At 39.3% G+C, this 22,488-nt stretch overlaps 1 protein-coding gene across 1 annotated transcript; it reads right to left on the bottom strand.

The window, feature by feature from the left end:
• Nucleotides 1–438: 438 nt before the first annotated feature.
• On the bottom strand, nt 439–21,782 carry LOC139709424 (phosphatidylinositol transfer protein alpha isoform-like). Its single transcript, XM_071621392.1, has 9 exons — nt 21,657–21,782; nt 11,919–11,949; nt 10,752–10,900; nt 8,960–9,059; nt 5,517–5,597; nt 4,173–4,253; nt 1,511–1,588; nt 860–955; nt 439–453 (listed from the first exon to the last, which is right to left on the bottom strand). The coding sequence occupies exons 1-9, from the start codon at nt 21,671–21,673 to the stop codon at nt 439–441; spliced, it is 648 nt and encodes a 215-aa protein (XP_071477493.1). The 5' UTR covers nt 21,674–21,782.
• Between the last annotated feature and the right edge of the window lie 706 nt (nt 21,783–22,488).

The raw sequence follows: 22,488 nt of genomic DNA, 5'->3' as shown, positions 1-22,488 counted from the left end.
CAGACGGTGAAATCTCAAGTACCGCCTTCGCATAGACTGCAGTGAAAGAGAAAGAGTGCGTGTAAGAGAGAGGGAGAGAGGATAAAAACGCAGCGGACGAAGAGAGTGGACGAACAGTCTGCCATTGACAAATTTAGAATTTTTTTTTCTCTCTTTTTCTTTGAATGGTTCGGTTTCGCTTTCAACGAGAAGTTATTTTACGATCTATTTCGAAGTCAATGATGTGAATTAACTGTTGACGCAGTTGTATTGTCCAGCTACTACGAATTTAGAATGTGCTTGCGACATAATATACAGTACCCTCTTTCAATTAAATGACGACAAAACTTCACGTGTTGGTTTTGAATGCGTTGTGTGCCAAATGAATCTTACAAACTATACACGTAACAATAAAGGCTGTTAAAAATAAACGATTGGAAACTAATTCTTGTTAAATTTTCAGTTGCAATTGCTCTGAAAAGGGTAATCCCGGTAGACTCGAATCAATTTTCACTTCCGTATTTCAACATTCTTTTTATAGTTAAAAATTTTCGGCATAAATAGAAAATCCGTACATGCTAAACAAACTATGCTACATATTTACCAAACACACACACACACACAAACAGATACTGTAAATAAATTATATGGGCTATGTATCTGTGTGTCTATTCATGTAGGTTTCATAGATATTAAGTACATAAGTCATAAATGTGAATTATTATTATCATTATCATAATTATGATTATCAATTACACACAGAATACAAAAGTTAATATGACAACTGATACTCTGATTACATACGGCAGCTTATTATCATCGTTGTAAAAAATGTATTTTTTTTTCTCATAAAATACACGTATCTATGGGCACTGGTTACCTTTTTGATCTGTGCTTGGATTTTCTCTTGGAGGCCGAACCATTTGAACTCAGTCTTGACGAGTTTGTAGCAGCACAAAACGGGCGTACACGTGTCCTGCAAGGGGGCACAAAGAGAATTTTTATTCGCCGTGACTGGCAGTAATTAAAATGTAAATTTCTACCAGATATGTAAGTTCCAAGACAATGATAATAACAATAGTAAACAAACGAACAGTTCAAAAACAGCTGCAATAGTAATAATAATGAAAATGATAATGATAACAAAAATAATACTACTTCTACTACTACTAATAATAATAATAGCAACAATCAGAATTATTATTATTATCATCATTATTATTATTATTATTATTATTATTATTATTATTATTATTGTTGTTATCATTATTATTATCATTACTATTATCATCACCATCATCATTATCGCATCGTTAACATTAGGCTTCAAGGTAATCAAAGTGGATTGCTACCCACACAAACACGCGCATCGAAGGTTATCTAGTTGGTGTTTCGCTTGTTCTTTACAAAGCTGTGCTTTGTTCGAAAACATTGTGGAAGGTCGATGAGAGTTTTGAATGCTTTGCCCAAAGAACAAGCTACCTTACACTGCACTTTCAGGAGTTAATAGTAATGATAACAGACTATTTACCTGCCAATGTGGTCCAAAGGGTCCCCTTTTCACCTTCTGGAACGTCACCTTGGACGGATCGGTGTTGAACTGAGATTCCTATTTGAACGAATGAGAAAATATCCACATCCAATAAAGAATGCTCAACTTCAACATCACTTATACCGGCTGTACCACGTCAGGTATGAATATCCTCCTCCTCCTCCTCCTCTTCCCTCCTCCATCTCCTCGCCATCATCATCACCATTACCAAATGACAACCAGTAATTCAACGAGCTTCATAATCAATGAATCTGTTTAAGAACTGTTTAAGGACTGTTTAAGGATCACCGGCATTTCGAAATTTATCTTTGTGTAGTCAGCGCGGACTGAAGCTGAAGTTCGGTAAAATTCAACTTATATATGTACTGTTCCCATGGGAACGAAATCAGTTAGAGGTTAGCAGTGGCGTATCTAGGGAAAACGGCGCCCGGGGCAAGCGCGAAAATTGCGCCCCTAATTTCTGAAAAAGTGTTCAACCCCAACCCCATCCCGGTAGGGACTTTAAACAAAGTGCACATGATATGCTTTTTCAAGCACTTAAAAGGGGTCTTTTGAGAGTGATTTCAATGTAATGTATTTTGATAAATTTTGGCGAGCGAGCGCAGCGAGCGAGCCGAAAATTTTTGTATTTCAGCTTACAAAACATGGAATTCTTGTCATTTTTTGCTTATCAAATCTTACAATTCTAATCAAGATATAGTGACGGCCTTATAAATAACGATTTCTACCAACAAACTGAGGACTTTAAAAAATACTCTAGATTAGTACGCGCGAGTGAGCCGAATTTGTATATTTCCGCATCAACATCACGTTTTGTTCTTATCTCTTTTTTTCTGATAAATTTTGGTGAGCGAGCGCAGCGAGCGAGCCGAAAATTTTTGTATTTCAACTTACAAAACACGGAATTCTTGTCATTTTTTGCTTGTTAAATCTTACAATCAAGATATAGTGACGACCTTTTATAGATAACGATATATACCAACAAACTGAGGACTTGAAAAAATTACTCTGTTTTATAGTACGCAGCGAGTGAGCCGAAATTTGTATATTTCCCCGTCATGATTACGTTTTCTTCTTATCTTTTTTGACTTGTTTTTTTTTTGCGCCCCCCTCCCCCCCCCCCCGTATGTCCGAAACCGTTGGCGTCCGTTGGCGTCCTCTTATGATCCAATCGGCGATCGCTTCAGAACGAATGAAATTGCAGCCGCGTTCCGAGTAACATTTTTCCTGCTAAATATAAAATGCAATGTGTAAACACAATAGACATTGTCATTTTGTCCGCGTCATCGTCACGTTTGTTTGTTTTGGGGTTTTTTGATAAATTTTGGCGAGCGAGCGCAGCGAGCGAGCCGAAAATGTTTGTATTTCAGCTTACAAAACATGGAACTCTTGTCATTTTTTGCTTATTAAATATAACAATTCTAATCAAGATATATAGTGACGGCCGTATAGATAACGATTTATACCAACAAACTGAGGACTTGAAAAAAATACTCTAAATTGTACGAGCGAGTGAGCCGAAATTTGTAATTTCCGCGTCATCATTACGTTTTGTTCTTATCTTGTTTGATTTGGGTTTTTTTGCGCCCCTCCCCCCCCCCCCATGTTCAAAACCGTTAGCGCCTTCTTTTGATCCAATTGGCGATCGCTTCAGAACGAAAGAAATTGCAGCCGCTGCTCCGTGAAACATTTTTCCTGCTAAATATAAAATGACATGTGTGAACACAATAGACATTGTCATTTTGTCCGCTTCATCATCACGTTTTGTTCTTACCTTCTTTTTTGATATAAATTTTGGCGATCGAGCCGAAAATTTTTGTATTTCAGCTTACAGAACATGGAATTCTTGTGTGAACACAATAAACATTGTCATTTTGTCCGCGTCATCATCATGCTTTGTTTTTATCTTGTTTGATTTGGTTTTCTGCCCCCCTCCCCACCATTCTCTCCCCCCCCCCCCCCCCCCTTTCCGGGCGAGTTTTTTTTTTTTCCTTCTTCTTCTTCTTCTTTTCTTTTTTTTCTTCTTCTTCTTCTTCGTTTTTTCCTTTTTTTTCTTCTCCTTCTTCGTTTTTTTTTCGTTTTTTGCGCCCCCTAGGAGTGGCGCCCGGGGCACGTGCCCCCCTTGCCCCCCCCCCCCCCCCCCTAGATACGCCACTGGAGGTTAGACAGATGTAGAAAGGAGTTGACAGTGATAGAAATAATAATATGACGACGAAATAAAAAAAAAATCAGTCTCCTGTCAGTGAAGGGATCATTACAGTTATTCATGTCCGTAAGTCCGTACTCATTTACGTAATGATAACATCGTCATCGATTCTACACAGATTCACAACTTTTGACATATTGAATTAGATTACCAAAGGACTACTTTACAGTGTAAAAGTGTCGTATAATAAAAAAAAAAAGAAGAAATCAATGAATTTGTTCTGTTTCGTGATGTTCGTGATGTAGACTGCACAGATATACAGTATAATTATATTTTTCAACAACAGATGTTATTGACGCTGAACAAACATACTTCGAGACATTTAAGCTGCGTGAAGACTACCATGTAGTCATCGGAATCTGACATTCGAACTCTATAATAATTATATAAGTCCCTCGTTTTTCGCCCCCTTGTAGGGAGTGTTCGTTTATTTACCGAGTTCGGTATCCTGTCGTTGATGATATCGATGTTGACTACTTCTCTTCTGGATAGCTCTTCTGGTCCCAGATCGAATACCTTGATGAGGAAAGAAGAAATAGGGTGGAGGATAGGAAAGAGAAGGCAGAAAATAGAAAGAGAGCGAGAAAGAGAGAGTGAGAGAGGGAAAGATGTAAGCGCCAAAACGATCTTAATTTCCATTGCGTGATGAACAAGTCAATGAATGACAATTAAAACAATGTCAAACCAGACGATGATGATTGTATGATAACAGTGAAAAATGTAGGCCTATAATCAGTTTATCATTGGTAATACTACTACTACTAGTACTCTTTATATACAGTTATAGACGGTGGCTATAATTGTGGAATTACTTTAAACAAGGGTTTCGACGGTAAGAACACTATAGCATCAGCACTGATACACACATACGATTTGACTCTACGCACGCTCGATATCCAAGTTATCCTGCATGCATCAAACCGTAAATACGTTTGATGCGAATACATGCCCAAAAGACGGCTTATAACTTCAAGACTCGACTCCATGATGCCTTTAGTAAACCTAGTGAAATTATGTCATCCTTTCCTTGCTTGTTAAACTTTTAAATCCCGTCACTTTTTATTTCTATTTTTTTTTTTCTGTCTAATCTTTAATAAAACATTTCATTTCTTGTTCTCCCGCTTCCCATTACTCTTTGCTAAAGTCATTTTGAACATAAGGTGGAGTTTTCGTTATTGATGTGTCAGCGTTGTTATGATGCACTGGGTATTTATAGCACTCTTCATTAATAATGATAGGAAAAAAATCATTAAAACATGCTATTCACAAAGACATAGCGCACAGCATAATACATTCTTTGAGCTAAAAATTTCCCACACAATCTCACCGGATACAACCGTCCAGTATTATCGATTGAGGAAATGTGTAGTGAAATAACCGTGCATATCTCTAGAGGGGATTTCCCGTTTCTCTTTCTCATTTGGCAATTTACTCTCACGCTGTGTTTGTTGTCTACAATCTAGAACTTCAATGCAAGTTTGAAAAATATACTGCTTCTTTTGGCAGTTATTCATAACTATGGATGTCCGAAAATAGCTAACAAATAGAGAGGAATTAAAGTTACGACGATAATAATAATCACTATCATCATCATCATCATCATCATCGTTAAATCATGTTTATTATAATGGTTATTATCATCGTCAGTATTATTGTTAATCATCATAATCATTATCATCATCATCACTAACATTTTCATTACCACTTTATCATCGACATTTTATTCGGCAACACAAAATGGCGGGAACACGGAAGGAAAATGACGCATGAGTTGCTTACATTGTCTATCTCCCCTCTGTCGTCTGCTATGCTGATGGTCTCCACCACTGTAGAGTAGTTGTCCTTCATGTAACCTGGGTTCTGCGAATGGAATGTTATGATTATAATGATTTGTGTGAAGTGTTCTTTTTTCAGAAGTGAAAACAAGGGTGCATGTCCGGACAAGCGTCAGTACATGCTGGACAGTGTGTGCTTGAAAACAAACAAACAAACAAACAAGCAAACAAGCAAGCAAGCAAGCAAACAAACAAACAAACATAAACATACAAACAAACAAAACCAAACATACACAAAACACGAAGAAATCAGTAAAAGAAAAGAAAAACTTCCCTAAACAGAAATATCGAAGCATGTATTGTACAGGATGCATTACATATCAAGGTCATACAAGATTGCTCACATCTTTTATCGTATCGACATTATAGCCTTCTTTAATTCTACAATAAACCGTCGGTAAGAAAACTACTTAGGCACTGGAATTACTTTCAATCCATTGAAAAATGATGGATTTAGCGCTTCTTGGATGCCTGCTCCTCATAATAGATTCTGGTGTCAATTAAATCAATCTGCATCAGTGCTTAAAACAAAAGGCACAGACATGTCCATTACTTTTTAGAATATTCGTACGTTTTTAAAATGTCAACAGGACAGCAAACTGCTACAGCGTCGACGTATTAGCATCTGTTATTCGCGATGTTACTCTTGAGTAACCCACAGCTCACTTTCAGGGTATCAACTTCATTTGAAAGCAGCCATAAAAATGCGGTTTCGTTGTGCCTGGTGACAGCAGATGACCCACACTGCCTTCATTCACCAAAGTCAGCGAGCCGGAAAATATCTAGCATTCTCAGCCACTTTCTCTTCCAGTTTCGCCATTTTGTTTCTTTCTGTAATAATTTCATCTTTTTTTATTTCTGCTTTTCCTGCGTGAGGACACCACACGGTACAAGTTATAAGCTTTTTAGTATAGGTTCCTCCACCTCTATCAACCTCAACAAACAAATTAAAAAAAAATCCAAGCATGAATTCCATTCAACAGCAGAAGCACCCCACTAGTACTAATACTGCTTGACACAGGTTGACAGACATGTCGAATTGCATTCACAGTTTATGTCAGAACTTGTACACTCTCCCTCTACTTTGTTTCTGCGATTTAAACTATACATTCAACGCATTACTGCATTTGTAAACTAATTGCACGTCCTTCAGTTTATGTCATATACGATCTTATGTAAAACGTGTACATACATGTGACACAAAAGAGCACCCACGGGTGCAATTTTGAATGTGAAATGCTTGAAGGGACTCCATCAAAGGACCAAATAAGTCTGTGAGAATACTGCACGAGGCTTATCACACGCTTCCACTTTGCTCTAGTGGTCAGGCTATCCCCCTATCAAAGGGCTGAGACTGTCACGTGGCGTCATAGTTAGTCAAAGTTACGCAACACTTTTGCCTTCAACTTTTCGGTATGACACTAATATAGTACCCGCATGATCTGTATTTATCTCACGGGTTGTTGACATCGTGGTATTATGTAATAAAACCTCTCAAAGACCTTCATACGCATGAAGCTTAAAAGAGTACATCGTTTCTAGCGGGACGCTATTATAGTCCTAACATTCACGTCATGAACAAAAGTGCACTGAAGTACGATCATGGGTTACATGAATTACAATTGAAAAGAACTAACGAGGAAGTGTTAAAGTTTGTCTCGATCATAAGGGTGAACCAATCGATCAGGAAACGAGGAAACGTCTGCCCACTGTGCTTTATACAGCTACTGTGGGATTGCATTCAGGTACACCAAGCATTCACGGTTGGAAAGAAGGGGGGGGGGGCAGAACAGATAAGAGTGGGAAAAAACTCTCGTCTGAAACTAAATGCACGTAACAGAATGAACACCAGAAAGCGCAAAAAACGCAAGGTCACATAGGCCTATCACTTTCCTTCTTACACACACAAACGACAGACAAACACAAACGCACTTAAATGTCTTTAAAACGAAAAATAGAAGAGTCCTTATAGTATACAAATCAGCTACATCAGCCCTGTTTCCCATACAAGATTTGTTTGAGGTAAATTGAGTGTATAATAATCGCTCCACCACCACGTACTTCCCTCCAAACCGCCCCCCACAACCACCACGTTCTGCGACCCCTTTTCAGCATCGACTGAGACACCGTAATACTAGTATGCTCAAGTGACAAGCGATACGCGCTAAAAATCCAAACACCAAATGTTTTATTTTAGTTGAAATAAATGTATTCCGACCAAGCATATTGCTGACGCCACTGCTAAAGTACAGACTCAGAAAGACGGTTACTGCCATCCCTTGCTGTTGGGTGAGCCCACTGTAAACATGACGGCGCAACACCATTTATTTTGATAACTATTATTGATTTCCCTCCATATTTGTTTGATTCTTCATTCCTCCCACAGCCACAGTAAATGCTCGCATTGTTCTCTTATTTTGCTTTCTGCATGCTTCATGAGTCCTGAACACTAGGGTCTCGATGCACGACGGCCTGCCACTGATCTTAACAATAGCGGCAATACTAGTTACCATAGCAACAAGCAGAAATCTGGAAAAGGGACTGCTGCTGTGACGGTGGCTTATAGCATTGTGGTGACGTCTATAGGGATGTGCAGGTATGTATTTCTAAACCATAATATGGTAACAAGGTCTGACTCTTGCAGACTACGAAATGAGGTCAGTTTCCTATGCTTGCCGAATCATATAAAGGGAGTTAAGAGGTTAGGTTTTGACACAGCTTACATTGTATAGAGTTATACAGGTTTTTTTTATAGCATTCGACATCGGGTTACTCAATAGGAAATAAAACACTGCTTCGTTTGTACATGAGATGAGCCCTTTCAACTCGATGTTCCTACGTAGCAAGTTTGCTGTTATTTTTTTTCTCAATTTTTGCAAGTCTGTATTTGAAAACGGTTCATTCCGTTCCCTTTCATTCCTAATGTGTAAGCGTAGATTTACCGTCCTGTGCCATATAATTCTGTGTTTGTAGCACTTTGGAACACATTGTACCATGCAATAGAAAAGAAACTAATTTTGATACTGCCCTCCGATTTCAGTCGAACTTCAAGGAAGGTAAACTCTGGAGAGAAATGGACTTTCGCTTACGATCTCCCCGATGTCTCTTTGTAATTTTCATTTCCTACATGGGCTATTTCACGTGTCGGAAGAGTATCGATTACCTGTGTTTCTTGGACTTACGCTTGATGATGTTCATTTAAAAACAAACCAAACAATAGAAAAACAGAACAAAACAAAACAAAAGGAGGAAGGTGAGAGCACCACCAACTTTCGAATGCTGGTCACTTTTGATTCATGTCCTTCCATCTTATGAGATTAATCTACTTGATGTCGTGACTTAGCTGCACAAGTGTCAGTTTTCCTGAATAAAGGGAAGTAGACTTACCGAGTACTCTGTTCTACAGCGGGGAAAACAGTTCGTCGTTTTCTCGTGTATCGTGAATGCCCCGCTGGGGAGGAGCATGCGTATAAAGCCAGGGACTTTCCTGTGGTGGGAAGGGGGGGGGGGGGGGAGGGGGGTAGAAAGGAAGAAAGGGTGATGATGAAGTTATTATGCAATCATAACAATAATAATGGCTGTTACTTAATCTACACGGCCTCCCTTTTAGTGAGCAGTGGATATACGACTCCACGACTGATACGATTGATACGGAGAATGCAGGTGCCATTAACTTACATCATGTGCAGAGGTTAAGTCGTGACGTGCAAATTTTTTCCACCATAAAGTGCACGTTTTGTCTCTTCTATGGCCACAAAACTGTTAGGAAATGTCAACATTTTGTTGGTGTTGTTGTTGTTGTTGTTGTTGATGGTCAGTGAGCCTCGACGGTGAAGTTCTTAAATTTGACTGAATATACGTCGGGTATCTTTGGGCGGTGCATTGATCATTTTGCATTCAAACGGCATGACCGTCAATAAACAATGTATGATATATACCCTCACAATGTAAGAGCAGTAAAGGTCCGTTACTCCACGAGTCATGCAGTACAATGACAAATATCTATAGATAAAAAAGAAAGATATAGTTATTGTTTGCAACGAATCGACTAGGCTATATATTTCTGCGGGTATTCAGCGATGGATGTTCGTAACAGGAAATGTGTATCTAAGAATATAAATACTTATTATATAAACGTCCGCGCTACGTACCTTATATAAGGAACAAGACCACTAAGATGGATGTGGGACAGTAGAGCGGGAACCGAAAGAAATCTTGAGACCCCCAATACCTCCCCCTCTCCCATCGCCCCGCCCAATTACCAATCTTTCTTATGCAGACCCGCTGCAATCGACTCTATATAAGCAGGATTACAATCAAGCTTCCATCACGTCCATTATAATTCTATGCGTGCTTTTGTACCGGCCTACGCAACGACATTTTGATATGCATGAAATATGGATTTCAAGCATCGAAATGTGTTGAATAGCTCTGTTACGACAATCGTGGAGGTCATCAATTATCATACCATTAGTGCAACGGCCTGTTTTGTTGTAGTATCATGCAGAACCCGAAAATACAAACGGGAAATACTGTACCTGGGAAAATAATGAGTGTGTGAAGCGTGACGGTAGATTTGTGGCCGAGTTCAAGAGTTTATGCTACCTCCTCTTTTTTCATCCAAAACCCAAACAAACAGCCCGAAATGCATTCCAGTTAATCACGCATATCATCATAACTACCCACGGGTTTCGAGCCTTATTATTATGACGAATAGTTTATACTTTGAGGTAACATTAACTCACTGCCCTCAACATCCAAGCAGCCCATGCATGGAACTGTGGAAGAGGGTAAAAATAAACCCAGCGGGATATATTCGATCAATACGAGTCTGGAATTATATCAACATTCAAGATTTGAATGAAGGTTAATAACAGGTCTTCATTCTTGACAAAAGTCATCTCCACAAGCTATCCACCTAGTCCCCCCCCCCCCCCCAAAAAAAAAAAAAGAAAAAGAAAAGATAAATACATGAATCTTTGTATAAATCTTGTGATGACATAAAGCTAAACCTCACACCTTCAGCTGCGCGTGATATCAAATAGGTCTACCATTAGATTTGTTCCGTCAAGGCCTTATTCTTATACGTATATAGTAATCATGGATAGAGCACGTCTGAATGACTTTTAGTCGGCCATAATTTTGATGGAGAATGCCAGAGTTCCTTTCTGACACTTACTTTTCCATGTGGATGATTTTATGCGTGTACAGGCAAGGCTCCCCATCGTCGGTCTCGGTTTCTCGTCTCACCACCCACTCGATTCCTTCTCCCCCGCCAGTCTCCGCCTTCGACACGGCGCACACCGTATACAGGCTGGCGATATTCAGCTGCAAAACAAAGATGCAAGCATGCATGCACACTCATCACAAATCATGAACTGCTGGATGCAAAAGACACCAAATACATTCCATAAATCGCAAGGAAAGTCGCGTCAACAGTCATACTTTCTTACTTAGGGTGCACAGGCATCACCATCAAAAACGAATTCCAAGCTTTATGTCTCATTTACTTGTTGCGTATCGTCCATTGTTTGTAAATTCAAAACAATTATGACTGAACAAAAAATGTTTAATAGATTAATTGACAAAACATCATGGTTTCGTATACATACTTCGATATCTGGCGACCATTTGGAGTGTAGACATTGCGATTAACAACACTGTTCAAACCTGTTAACATCCCACAACTCCACTTTTGACATAACATGACTTGTATAACTACTTTTCATCATCCACCTTTTTAAATCTGAATCAGACTATCCCAATTCTATTCTCTATGGTTTTATGCTACCCGCAGGGTGTAGTTCAGCCAACCCTAGACATGAGACTCGGGACTCAAAATATACGTCCACACATCACCACGTCCATGCTAATCGGAAGTTAGATCTCGCTCAGTCATGAACTTCCGGGGTCACTTAACTACGGTAGTTTTGTTGTGTTACTAGGCGGGAAGGAAACTGGCTGTGATAAACACAGTGACCAGTGATACCTGAAACTGAACGGCGCAGAAGTTATTTAGAAGAAGGGTGTAGTGGCCAAGCCTAAATGGCCAGGATGAAAAAGTGATTTTGCTTTACACGTCATAGAATATAATCAAGAAAGGCATTTTTCCTACTGATATAATAAGAGACTACATTTGGACAATATTGTTCTCTACGCGAGAGTTACAACTCATAAGTCAATTATAATAAGCATTGATACCTGTCATGTGGTATAACCAAGAAACAACCACGAAAACAGTAACAACGTCAAACCACACTATCTGCTGAAACGGTATTTATTTATGATGATTATTAAGCACTTTTACCAAAGTATGGTGATAATTGGAGAAACACTCATTACTTACCTCGTCAAGTGTCAGCGGTAGAACAATCCGGCTGTGCAGGAGGGGAGAGAGAGAGAGAGAGAGAGGGAGGGAGTGGGCGATGAAATAAGTGTTAATTGAAATGTGGTATAGCAAAGAAGGTAAAGTGGCATTATTACGCCGTCATAAAAATTATACGATTCACTATATAGTCACAAACCATGCATTACAGTACGTTATTGGTGAGGTATTAACAGTATACTTTTCGTGCTCGGGCCTGTAAGCGTCTTCTCTATAGACAATGGGGTTGATCATTCTGTATTGATGCGGAAGTGTAGACACGGTTAACTCACACTAAAAGAATAATGTAAAGGAAAAGTAATTTCTTGTTCATGAGAAAGTCCACTCTTTGTATATGAATACCTATTCGTCGCAGCGTAAAATAGTTAACTAATGACGAATAATAAAATACAGAGAATGTGGTATATAGGATGAAAGGAATTTACAGAGTAAATATCTGTAAAGAAAACTCTGCAAAAAAAAAAATACTGCAACATCGGTGCAAGCAAAGTACATTACGAATATCCTTTGGAATCATTATGACGTCATATCCAGTCCTCTGATTCATTTTGCATAATGAAGCCTGCATGTTTCTCGTGACTTTACACAGTATAAACTGTGGTGTCAATATTGTGTTCTTACCGCAAGCCTTTCATGAAATAAACGCGCAAAGTCCTTCGTGCAAATCGCAGAAGATCAAATTCTTTGAGCACGCATACTATTCGGGAGTACTATGAGATGAAGGCGAAGAGGGCAATTGGTCTCGACTTTGTATCATTACTTTCGTCTCTGATTTTTCAAATATATTTCCTTACGATGCAAACGCAATCGACAGGGCCCGTTTACACCGAGCACGGTACGGGCGACGGGTCGGGTTTTGCTATGGTGCGCCAAAAGGAACTATGTCTGGTTCTGTTAGTACAAAATTTGTTACAAAATTAATCTTCTACTGTTGATCCTGTTGCTCTTGATTTTGACATAAGAATATCATTTTGGGTGATTTTGTACCGAATTACTGATTCATTTTTAACAGAACCAGACATGGTTCCTTTTGGCGCACCATAGCAAAAACCCGGACCGTTTCCCGTACCGTGCTCGGTGTAAACGCGCCCTAAACCTGACGAACGGTGCTTCTACGCACGGAAATCCACAAACCAGAAACTGCAGACTTATGACAACTAAAAAAAGAAAAGAGAAAAGATAACCCCATAATGTGGTTAATGACTCACTGCTTCGTATAGTCGGAAAAGGAAGCCATTGTAACGTTTACACAGCAAAGATGGTTTGGGTAAACACTCACCTAAATCCGCCTTGAAATATACAGAGGCGAACATATTATTAAGTGTGTGCACGTGAGGCAATCGACATAAATTACTCACACACACACACACACACACACACACACACACACACACACAATTGGACATGCTGGACAAAATATTTGCACGACTGCAATCATGGCAAACATAAATCTAGGAATATCTAACAATTGGCAGCCTTGGGTTCAGTACACATCTTTGACCCAATCTGACCCTACTTTGTGGCATTCGCCATTAAGAGCACCTGTACAGTAGACCAGTTGACAAAGTCACGTGTGTTTCACCCTAGCTGCCTCATGATTCTGCCTTTCATGTCCACACAAGCTTCTTTCGGTTTCAGATACACTCTTGATTGATTGATTGACTGATTCCTTTGCCCCTTGATATTTATTCACCTTAAGTTGAAACGGTATACACACCATCCACTGGTGGTGTACAGCGCAGCTAGATGGTTGGAAGAAATCAGGAAGTAGCATGTTTAATGTCTTATACTGGTCTGGTAATGGGTCTTGGATCACATCCCAGCTCGTCGGCTTAAAGATCTCCACTGTCTTTTCAGGCTTATTACCATTCGCGATGTATTAAACAATGCCCTTGATATCTCAAATATGTTAAAATCTGCATTATAACAGCGATTACTCACAGTAATCATGTATTTCAGATGATTCCCTGAAATCATTTTGCTCAAGCTTTTTGTGATGCGAGGTCGGGCAATAGGACAAGTTTCTCGGCCATGTCACGAACTACAGTACTTTTTCGACTACTAGTAACATGATGGCTGTATGTGAGCAGAATTTACTGGCCGGATAAATACACACAAAGAAAGAATAAAACACAAGGACACAGACAAGACAGACATGTAGCAGACACACACACACAAATAATGAAATGTCCTTATAGAATAGAATATACGAGCTTGGTAAATTGATATTAGCACGACTACCAGCATGACCAAAGAGCAAAGTAAACAGCTCTGAGATTCGAGGAACATTACGCCATCCGCACGTCCCTTAATAGGAGTTACCCTTCTTCTGAACTGTCCTGCAAATATTCTGTATATTGAAGGTATTGGCAAAGGAAAGCAAGTGTAGTTCAATTATACGTCGCGTGTAACAAACAAAGTGTAATGCTGTAAGTGTGTTCTCTAGAAGAGATAGATAAGAAGAATAAGCGACTGATTGCGTCTGTGAAAGAAAGAGAGACAGATAGACAGAAAGACAGACAGACGGACAGACAGAAGAAGCAAGCAGCTAGATGTACTCTTTCACCAAAAATATGAGAGCGTTTATTGTTGACAGGCCAATTCCCTATCACGCCGTGGAATCAAGCTTTTTCACCATACGCGCAAATAATGTACCGGTAAACTATTGAATTAATGTTCTCAAGTGCTGTGTAACGCAAGTCATAAAAACCATGCATGCATCACAATAACCTTGCAATAAAAAAAAAAAAATCCCAGCAACCCTTGATGAACTAGAAATGTCGCTATGGCGACTGGTATGCCTCCGCCATAATGCATGATTCTCCTAATAGGTCTATAGTACATGTGGAAAATGTGTGATTACATTTTCACAAAATTGGCAAAATATTAAAATGACATGTTTGTCACAAATGTATTGAATATTTACCTTCCTTGACCTATGTTTAATTGGATGAATAGGAGAGCATGTATTTGGGGATTTAAGAACTTTAACTTGACATTGACCATTTCATAAGTTTATGCACTGAGTAATTTTCAAGGTATGGAGAAAAAGCGCAATTTCTGTATTGAACAGTAAATTGTTATCATTTTCATCTGGCCTTTGATTTATAAGAGAATCACTGTCAGGCAGAACATACATAAATTCAGCATGTACTAGGTTTCAAGATAACTTGAGCCACTTCCGAGATATGGAGAAAGAAGTAAGTTCAGCACTTTCACTTGATCTTTGACCTTTTGACCTTTGACGTTCTTGGCAAAAAAAAAAATCCCAGAGAATCTCTATTGGGTTATACATGCATACATCGAGTTAAAAAAAAAATCCTGCTGGCATTGCATAAATATAAGGAAAATAGTAAAATTTTGAAGTATTGCCCTTGACCTTTGACCCCTGACCTTTGACCCCATGAACCCTAAATTCCCTAGATAACCACTGCCAGTCAGTAGATGCATATATACTATGTTCCATGAAGATACCTTGAACAATTTCCAAGATACAGAGAAAAAAGTGAAATTTTTAACATTTTGCTTGACCTTTTGACCTTTGACCTTTTGACCTCATGACCCCAAACTTTCACCAGAGAATCTTAATTGGGTAGTACATGTATACACTAAGTTTCAAGAAAATATCTTCAGGCATTGCATAGATATGGGGGAAATAGTAAAATTTTAAGCATTTGACTTTGACCTTTTGACCTTTGACCTCGAGCATGTGCACCCAAAAGTTGATAGGCACAACTTCACCCCCTAATACACATACATGCCAAGTTTCATTAGGATACCTCAAAAGGTTTTGGTAGTTACCCTGTCCACAAAATTCATTACGGACGGACGGAAGGACGGACGGACGGACGGACGGAAGGACGGAAGGACGGACGGACGGACGGACGGAAAGACGGACGGACGGACGGACGGACGGACGGACAACCCGAAAACATAATGCCTCCGGCACCACTTCGTGGCGGAGGCATAAAAAACACTGACGAGAATGCCCAACGTAAGTGACTGACGTCAATGGAAAAGGCTTAGAAGGCGCCGTATGTGAGTTGTTGTTCTGATATGGAATTACTTTAATTAATTTTCATAGTTTAGAGTGGTAGGAGTTAGGAATGCGAGGACCCTATCGATCGTCAGGCATCGCACTCTACGCACCATACTCCATGAATATCCCTCTACCAACGCGCATTATGGCCTATGCAGACACTTTAATTATTATGGAGATGATCCATATCACACCATACGTATATATACAATACGTACACAAACGATGTGGCAATTCAAACTGTCATCAAAACAAGAGTAAAAAGCAAAAACAACGCAAAAACAAAAGGTTTTGCGCTGCTGAGGGCATATCGCAATAACCCAGTATCAATAGGATTTTTTTTTTGTTATGATCAGCTGAGCTTGACGCAATGATCATGAAATACCGGACTGCGCAAGGAGTTTCAAAGCCCCTGATAGTTATGTGAGACGGAGCTCAACGCTTGTCTTCTTGCGACAAACGAGGCAGCAATTACTGTCTTCTCACCTATCACCAGTATGATAATTATTCTCTTGTATATGGACGTTTCAGATCGGTCCAGTCGATCCGTATGACCGCTTTTTCACCCTTCTCTATTCGTTTCTCACAAGTTAATGTTTACACGGAATCAAAACAGTACCTGTATTAGCTTATGACGTTTGCCGTGTAGACGGCGAAAAAAAGAGAAAACACAACAAGCATAACAATACTATTGTATAGCAGCTTAGTATTGTATCTATTTGAATGATATGAGCCGCATTCGCTTTTTTTTTCCTGTCCTCTATTGTGTTTTCAGTTTGTGTTATTCGGTTGCGAATTTGAACTTATAGCCATTTTTCAAGATTGCTGTTCCGTAAACGCACGCTATCGAGTTTCGTATATAAATCACAGCTCTATACTTGAACAAAACTCAACTTATTGACATTATGGACATGATAAGAAGCACTGAGAATCAACTAACGAACGAAGCGAAAGATCATGACATATCAAGGCAGAGCTCAATGTAGATCGCTATGTAAAAAACACGAAAAGCGGGAAGGGGGAGGGAGAATTGAGTGCTTCGAAGCTAGTCCTCATAGACTCTTTAACAGAATATAATAATACAAACAATGTGGTCAAATTCCTGGATATTTCTTTTTGAACTCATACTGGCCCCATTACATGTAATAGACGATTCACGCGTGCGTGCTGTAGACCTATAAGTCAGTAATCAAATATTGGATACATGCCTTCGTTGTCGCTATGTCGGGCAACATAAAAAATGAAGGTCGCGTTTGTACGGAACAAATAAAACCACAGTGTGTTTGTACACCGGTCTATGCACGAACCAAACAAAGCATCTTGTCTCGAAGGGTTTGCTGACGATGACTCATTCAACAAACATTCAACGACATTCCATTCATGGACATCATGTCGCATTATGTGAAATAAACATTGGATACGCCTCTTAGCTAGATCCCCATTTGGAGAGACAGCTAGAAAAAATAATAATGAAAGGATAAAGCCTCAACGAAAAAAAAAACATATATAGCGAATACACATTGTAAGATACCGACTTGGAATACACCTGCTTGTTCAAATTTATCAGAATACGCGGAAGCTAACAACATAGGGCCTAAAGGTACTTCCAACATTTCTGCCTAGTTGAGCCATCCCAGAACAGGGGGGAAAAAAAGAAATATAATCCACAGAGTATAGAATATACAATGTATCTTGCTTTTCCAAAACTAGGCTATTGTGAGACGTTCTTAAGTGTTTCAGCCAAAAAACACTTGTCAGGCCTACTAGTTTTTAACAAAATTACACCATTAATATACCGTTGAGGAGGAACATTTCGATTTTGTTATCACGAGGCAGTGTGTTTGCAGAGACCCAACATCATCAGATAACATCACCAGATGCAACCTTTCCTTGGATTTTTACAAGAGAGTTCAAGGTATTATTGACAAAACACTTAAAACAGCGATAATGGGCGAGATTGCACGTCTCTCCTTTATCAGTCGCATGCAGATATAAAGATGTTATCGAGAGTCAATACACACACTCTCATTCTACAGTTATGCCTTTAATATTGTGTGAACATTATAACCTGGTTTACTCCGGTAAGAAGCAGCTGTCGCTGATAGTCCGTCATTACGGCTGATTATGATATTCATTATTTAAAAGAAAAGATCATTAGTTCTCTTTTTATGGGCGTATATACGAGACCTGCGAGCAAGAACTCTGGGAATCCCATTATTCTTCCATCATCAGTTCATGTACTGACATGGGGTGGTACAGAATGCGAAACAAGCTATTTACAATGACTATAATAAAATTCCATTATTCAAATGCTTTACTTTTTGCTGGTGTTGCTGGTGGGCGTTGTTTTCTTTGTTCGTGTATATTGCCTCTATCTATAGCAAATTTTCTTTGGTAAACAACACAACAGTTATAGTTTTGCACAATTGATTATACAACGATACATTTCGGTCGCATAAAGACAGATTACCGCTTGATTTTCCTCTATATAACTTTATATTCATTTTCTTTATATGTTAAATTAGCTTCCATCGAAGATTGAAAAGAGAATTAACAAAACACGATGTATGGCAACTTTTATTGAAATTACCGTTTATGGATCTGGCAGTTGTAACTTCATTGCTATAAACCTATTTAAGTCAAATGAGTATTAGATAACGATTTCCGCTACTCTCGTCACGGATTTTGCTTTATCGAGTGAATTTCTAGATAAGGATGTAACACAACTGCCATCATTTCAGGGGTTAATTACAGGTAAAGTGAAAGTAATCCAAATACACACTATACAGAACTTTATGCACACGAAGGTATTACGAAAGACCTTGTCTATATTATGCATAAACTTCTTGTGCATTTGTACGTGGTAAAGGATATCTCTCGAATTGCTCTTGCCGCCAATAATGAGCTGTTGCCAAGATGTTATCATGTCCTGTCTCTTTCACCTTCCCGGAAACTATAGTCTATACTTGTATGTGTGTGTGTCTTCTAATATGTTTTTGCATGTTTGTTTCGATTTGTTTGTCTGTTGTTGTTATTATTAATATTGTTTTCTTTTTTTTCTCCACATTGTCTCACGGCTGATTCTGTTTCAGAAAAGTGATTTGTGAGCTAAACTTACCTGTGTTAAGTACTCATTTGAATGTTCAGTATAATGCACTTTACGTGATACCATAATTCCAAAGGGTTCAAAACATGCCATAGGTCATGTCCATAATAATTATGTATGACTACTATATGCATTTGTAATCGCTTAGCCTACGGAATAGGCCTGTGCATTCATCAATAATGTATGAGTGACTCATCCCCTCTTCGCACGTATAATGTAACGGGCCTCACACAGTCATTATCGACATGTGCGTGTGTGTAGCTATCACACAACAATTGGCAGCAAATGGTATATCATGGAGTTCCTCCATGATGGGTAGGCCTATGTGATACGAACAGAAACGGGTGAAGAACATGCGACGAAGAAGAATTCAGAAGAGGAGTGAAGATTGATAGAAGAAGAAGAAGAAGAAGAAGAAGAAGAAGAATGGGAGGAAATGAAGAAGGAGGGAGAGGAGTATTTTAGCGAAAGAAGGGCATGAGCAGAAAAGGAGGATATAAAGAGAAATAGCAGTTCGAAAAACAGAGGGGAAACCGAACGAGTAGAAACACACAAAAAGTTAATATTAATAATTATACAGTATTGTGTCTTAATAGTATTCTTAACGGGGGACAGAAATCAATCACACAGACATATGGGCCCCATTTCATTAATAAAAAGTTGATATGATAATATAGCAACTCTTGCTGGAATAGCAATTGTCATGGTAACGGCAAGAATCCAGCTTCCTGATTGGCTGTTGCTAATAAGCGAAGTTGTCATTCCAGCAAGAGTTGATATCCTAGCATCTTTTATGAAATGGGGCCCAGGGCACCGTTTCACGAAAGTTGTCAGCGCTGACAAGTTGTCAGTCACTGACAATTACCATAGTAACAGTCAGAGACTAGAGCTTCTCAGCCAATCAAAACCAAGGATTTTACTGAAATTGTCAGCGTTGACAACTTGTCAGCACTGACTAAATTGATGAAACACCCCTGATCATTTCGACTCCTAGGAAGCAAGACCCAGACTGCATGCCTTCTCCAAAGAGTCTCTCTTGGTCTTATTCAAGCACTAATCTCAACAACAATTACGCAGTGATGGCTGTCCCCCATAAATAGGATAGGCTATAGTGCAATGTTATAATATGGGATTACACACTGAAAAGGCTTGTCTATATCAATGGGGCAAAGAGAAAATAAACATAGGATTATTTCAAGAGGTGATAACAGCTTCCTGTAAACTACCGGGACAAAAGACACCATAAGGGTGACAATCACTGAAATGCATTTCAGTGACCATGTATACATTCTATGCCTGAAAAGTGTGTCTTTGATCTTTAACAGGTAGGGGCTAACTTATACGCTTCCCAAGTTTATGTTGGACTGTGTGGCAGATTAGGTGATTAAAGGACAATGAACTTGACTGCGAGCTTGTAACTTATTACAGTAATCCCAATCGTAGCTCCAGGCAATATATCCAGAGAAGGACCCGGGGAGAAGAACAAAACGTTGACTTTAACAATATCTATCATTAAATGAGAAGAGGTGATTACTGAATAGAGTGTCAGAATTCAGTGTCTGAAGAACAATATAGGGCCCATCACGCAATGGTAATCTCGTAATACAGTGTAGGTATCACAGTGGCAGGGCAGGGGTATGTTGCTAATGGATAGTAAAGGTGGTATAGTAGTATAAGAATATAGGGATATACTACGCGTAGTGGTGTATTATGCGGAATTGTGGTGTTATAGTGTGGCCGTTTAATGGTAGTCACACTTAGGTGTGACTACCTGATGTGACAGATCAGGAACAGAAACAACAACGGTTGTGGCAGTAGTAGCGGTTGTTCGATGGTCTAACTCTAAATGGTGAAAGAAGGTTGTTTTACTATCAGCATAAACGGTCAGTTTCTCTATGAAGAGATTGAAATATTAGTGACGAATTTAGAGCAATAAAAGGCAAAACGAGAATGCGAAGACTGAAAGTCAATCTTCCATCACGATAAACGCACAAAATCATGAGTGCACTATACAAATGTACATGTATAGGCCCTAAATTGTTCTCATGAATGCGAGCAATGTCCATTAACGGTACAAATATGTTAATCATATCGTATTTGAACACCGCGACATAGTCAGTCTGATCGTATTCACATAAATAATATAAAAGCTGCGAAGGGATCAAAACATAACACATGTAATTCCAAATGCAGATTCACAAGCGAGTGACGGCCTCATACCCACATATGCAGACAAACTGTGTCCTACTGTTCGCTCAAGTTATTTATACTGAACAATGTTTGTAAAATGTAGATATCATCTGAACCAGATAATAAATAGCATTTTAAATCTCTTCAGGGCTGGAGTGAGAGACTAAGGGCTTGTGACGGAATACTACGAAGCAATGGAGAGTGGGCGGTGACTGAGAAAGCGCCGAGCGTGGAGTGAAATTGACTTGAGCATGTAGTATGAAGACGCCGCTATTTCAATGGAGTATGCCTGAATATCAGTCAACATTCATCGTCAAATCCAACTCATTTATAACGTAGTATGATTAGTCAAATGTATACTTACTATTCTGTGATGTCCATGGTTGTGGTTTGGAATTTCGTTGTGGTACGGCGATGACAGCGTTCACACACAGACAGCGTAAATTATAGGGAGAGGTCGAGTGTGTGTTCGTCCGTCGGTGAATTCTTCTCAGCGACAACTGAACGAGTTACGCTCGCACACTGCTGCGTATACCCACGGGTGTGTGCGTAGACGGTGATATCCCATGGATGACTCACTTGGCACGCACCGTGTTCAGTCACTAATCGATTCTCCTGTTTACGCTTGTGAATGAATATTGATGCTGATCCGTTATGTTTCTCGTCCGCTGTATCTAAGGCCTCCGCAACCTTAGTTACGTAATGTCCTTCGCCGATGTCACTTGACCTTTAAGTGAGCTGAGACCCCGGCTGAGACAAAATCAATGTTTGATCATGTATGTAGGTTACTTACTGTTCTTGAAAAGGAAATGTTTTTATTACTCTTGCCGAAATTAGATTTTTCTGTTTTTCTGTTGTTGTTGTTGTTTTTTTCTACGAGATAAGTTGCTTGTAGATGAAGAGACGGGGTAGAAAACAGGAATAGCAAGGGGAGTCTAGTTGTGTGTCTTGTGTGGCTGGAGCTAGCTGGGGTTACTGTACATAGTTGGGGTGATGATGACAGTGATGCGATCTTGAATCACCATGGAGATGACTCCAAAGTATAAGCGCGCGCACTTTTGTCAACTAAAAATGCGCGATATTGATATGACGATTAATACACGTCATAATAAAGCATTAGAGAAAGATAGGAAGCGTAGAGAGAGAAGTGATAGAGAAGAGGAGGTAGCTGCAAAAGGAGGGGGAGAGGCAGAGAG

Source organism: Diadema antillarum, unplaced genomic scaffold (genome assembly GCF_040938485.1).
Source record: "Diadema antillarum isolate AM-2024a unplaced genomic scaffold, OU_Dant_1.0 seq00001435_RagTag, whole genome shotgun sequence".
Classification (NCBI taxonomy): Eukaryota; Metazoa; Echinodermata; class Echinoidea; order Diadematoida; family Diadematidae; genus Diadema; species Diadema antillarum.
This window is presented reverse-complemented; position numbering and strand designations above follow the sequence as displayed.

Excerpts from the sequence above, each read along its gene's own strand:
- LOC139709424 (XM_071621392.1), bottom strand. Across the intron at positions 9,060-10,751 it reads AAAATCATCCACATGGAAAA|GAAAGTCCCTGGCTTTATAC; the intron begins GTAAGTGTCAGA and ends TTCCCACCACAG. Across the intron at positions 956-1,510 it reads CCTTTGGACCACATTGGCAG|GACACGTGTACGCCCGTTTT; the intron begins GTAAATAGTCTG and ends GCCCCCTTGCAG.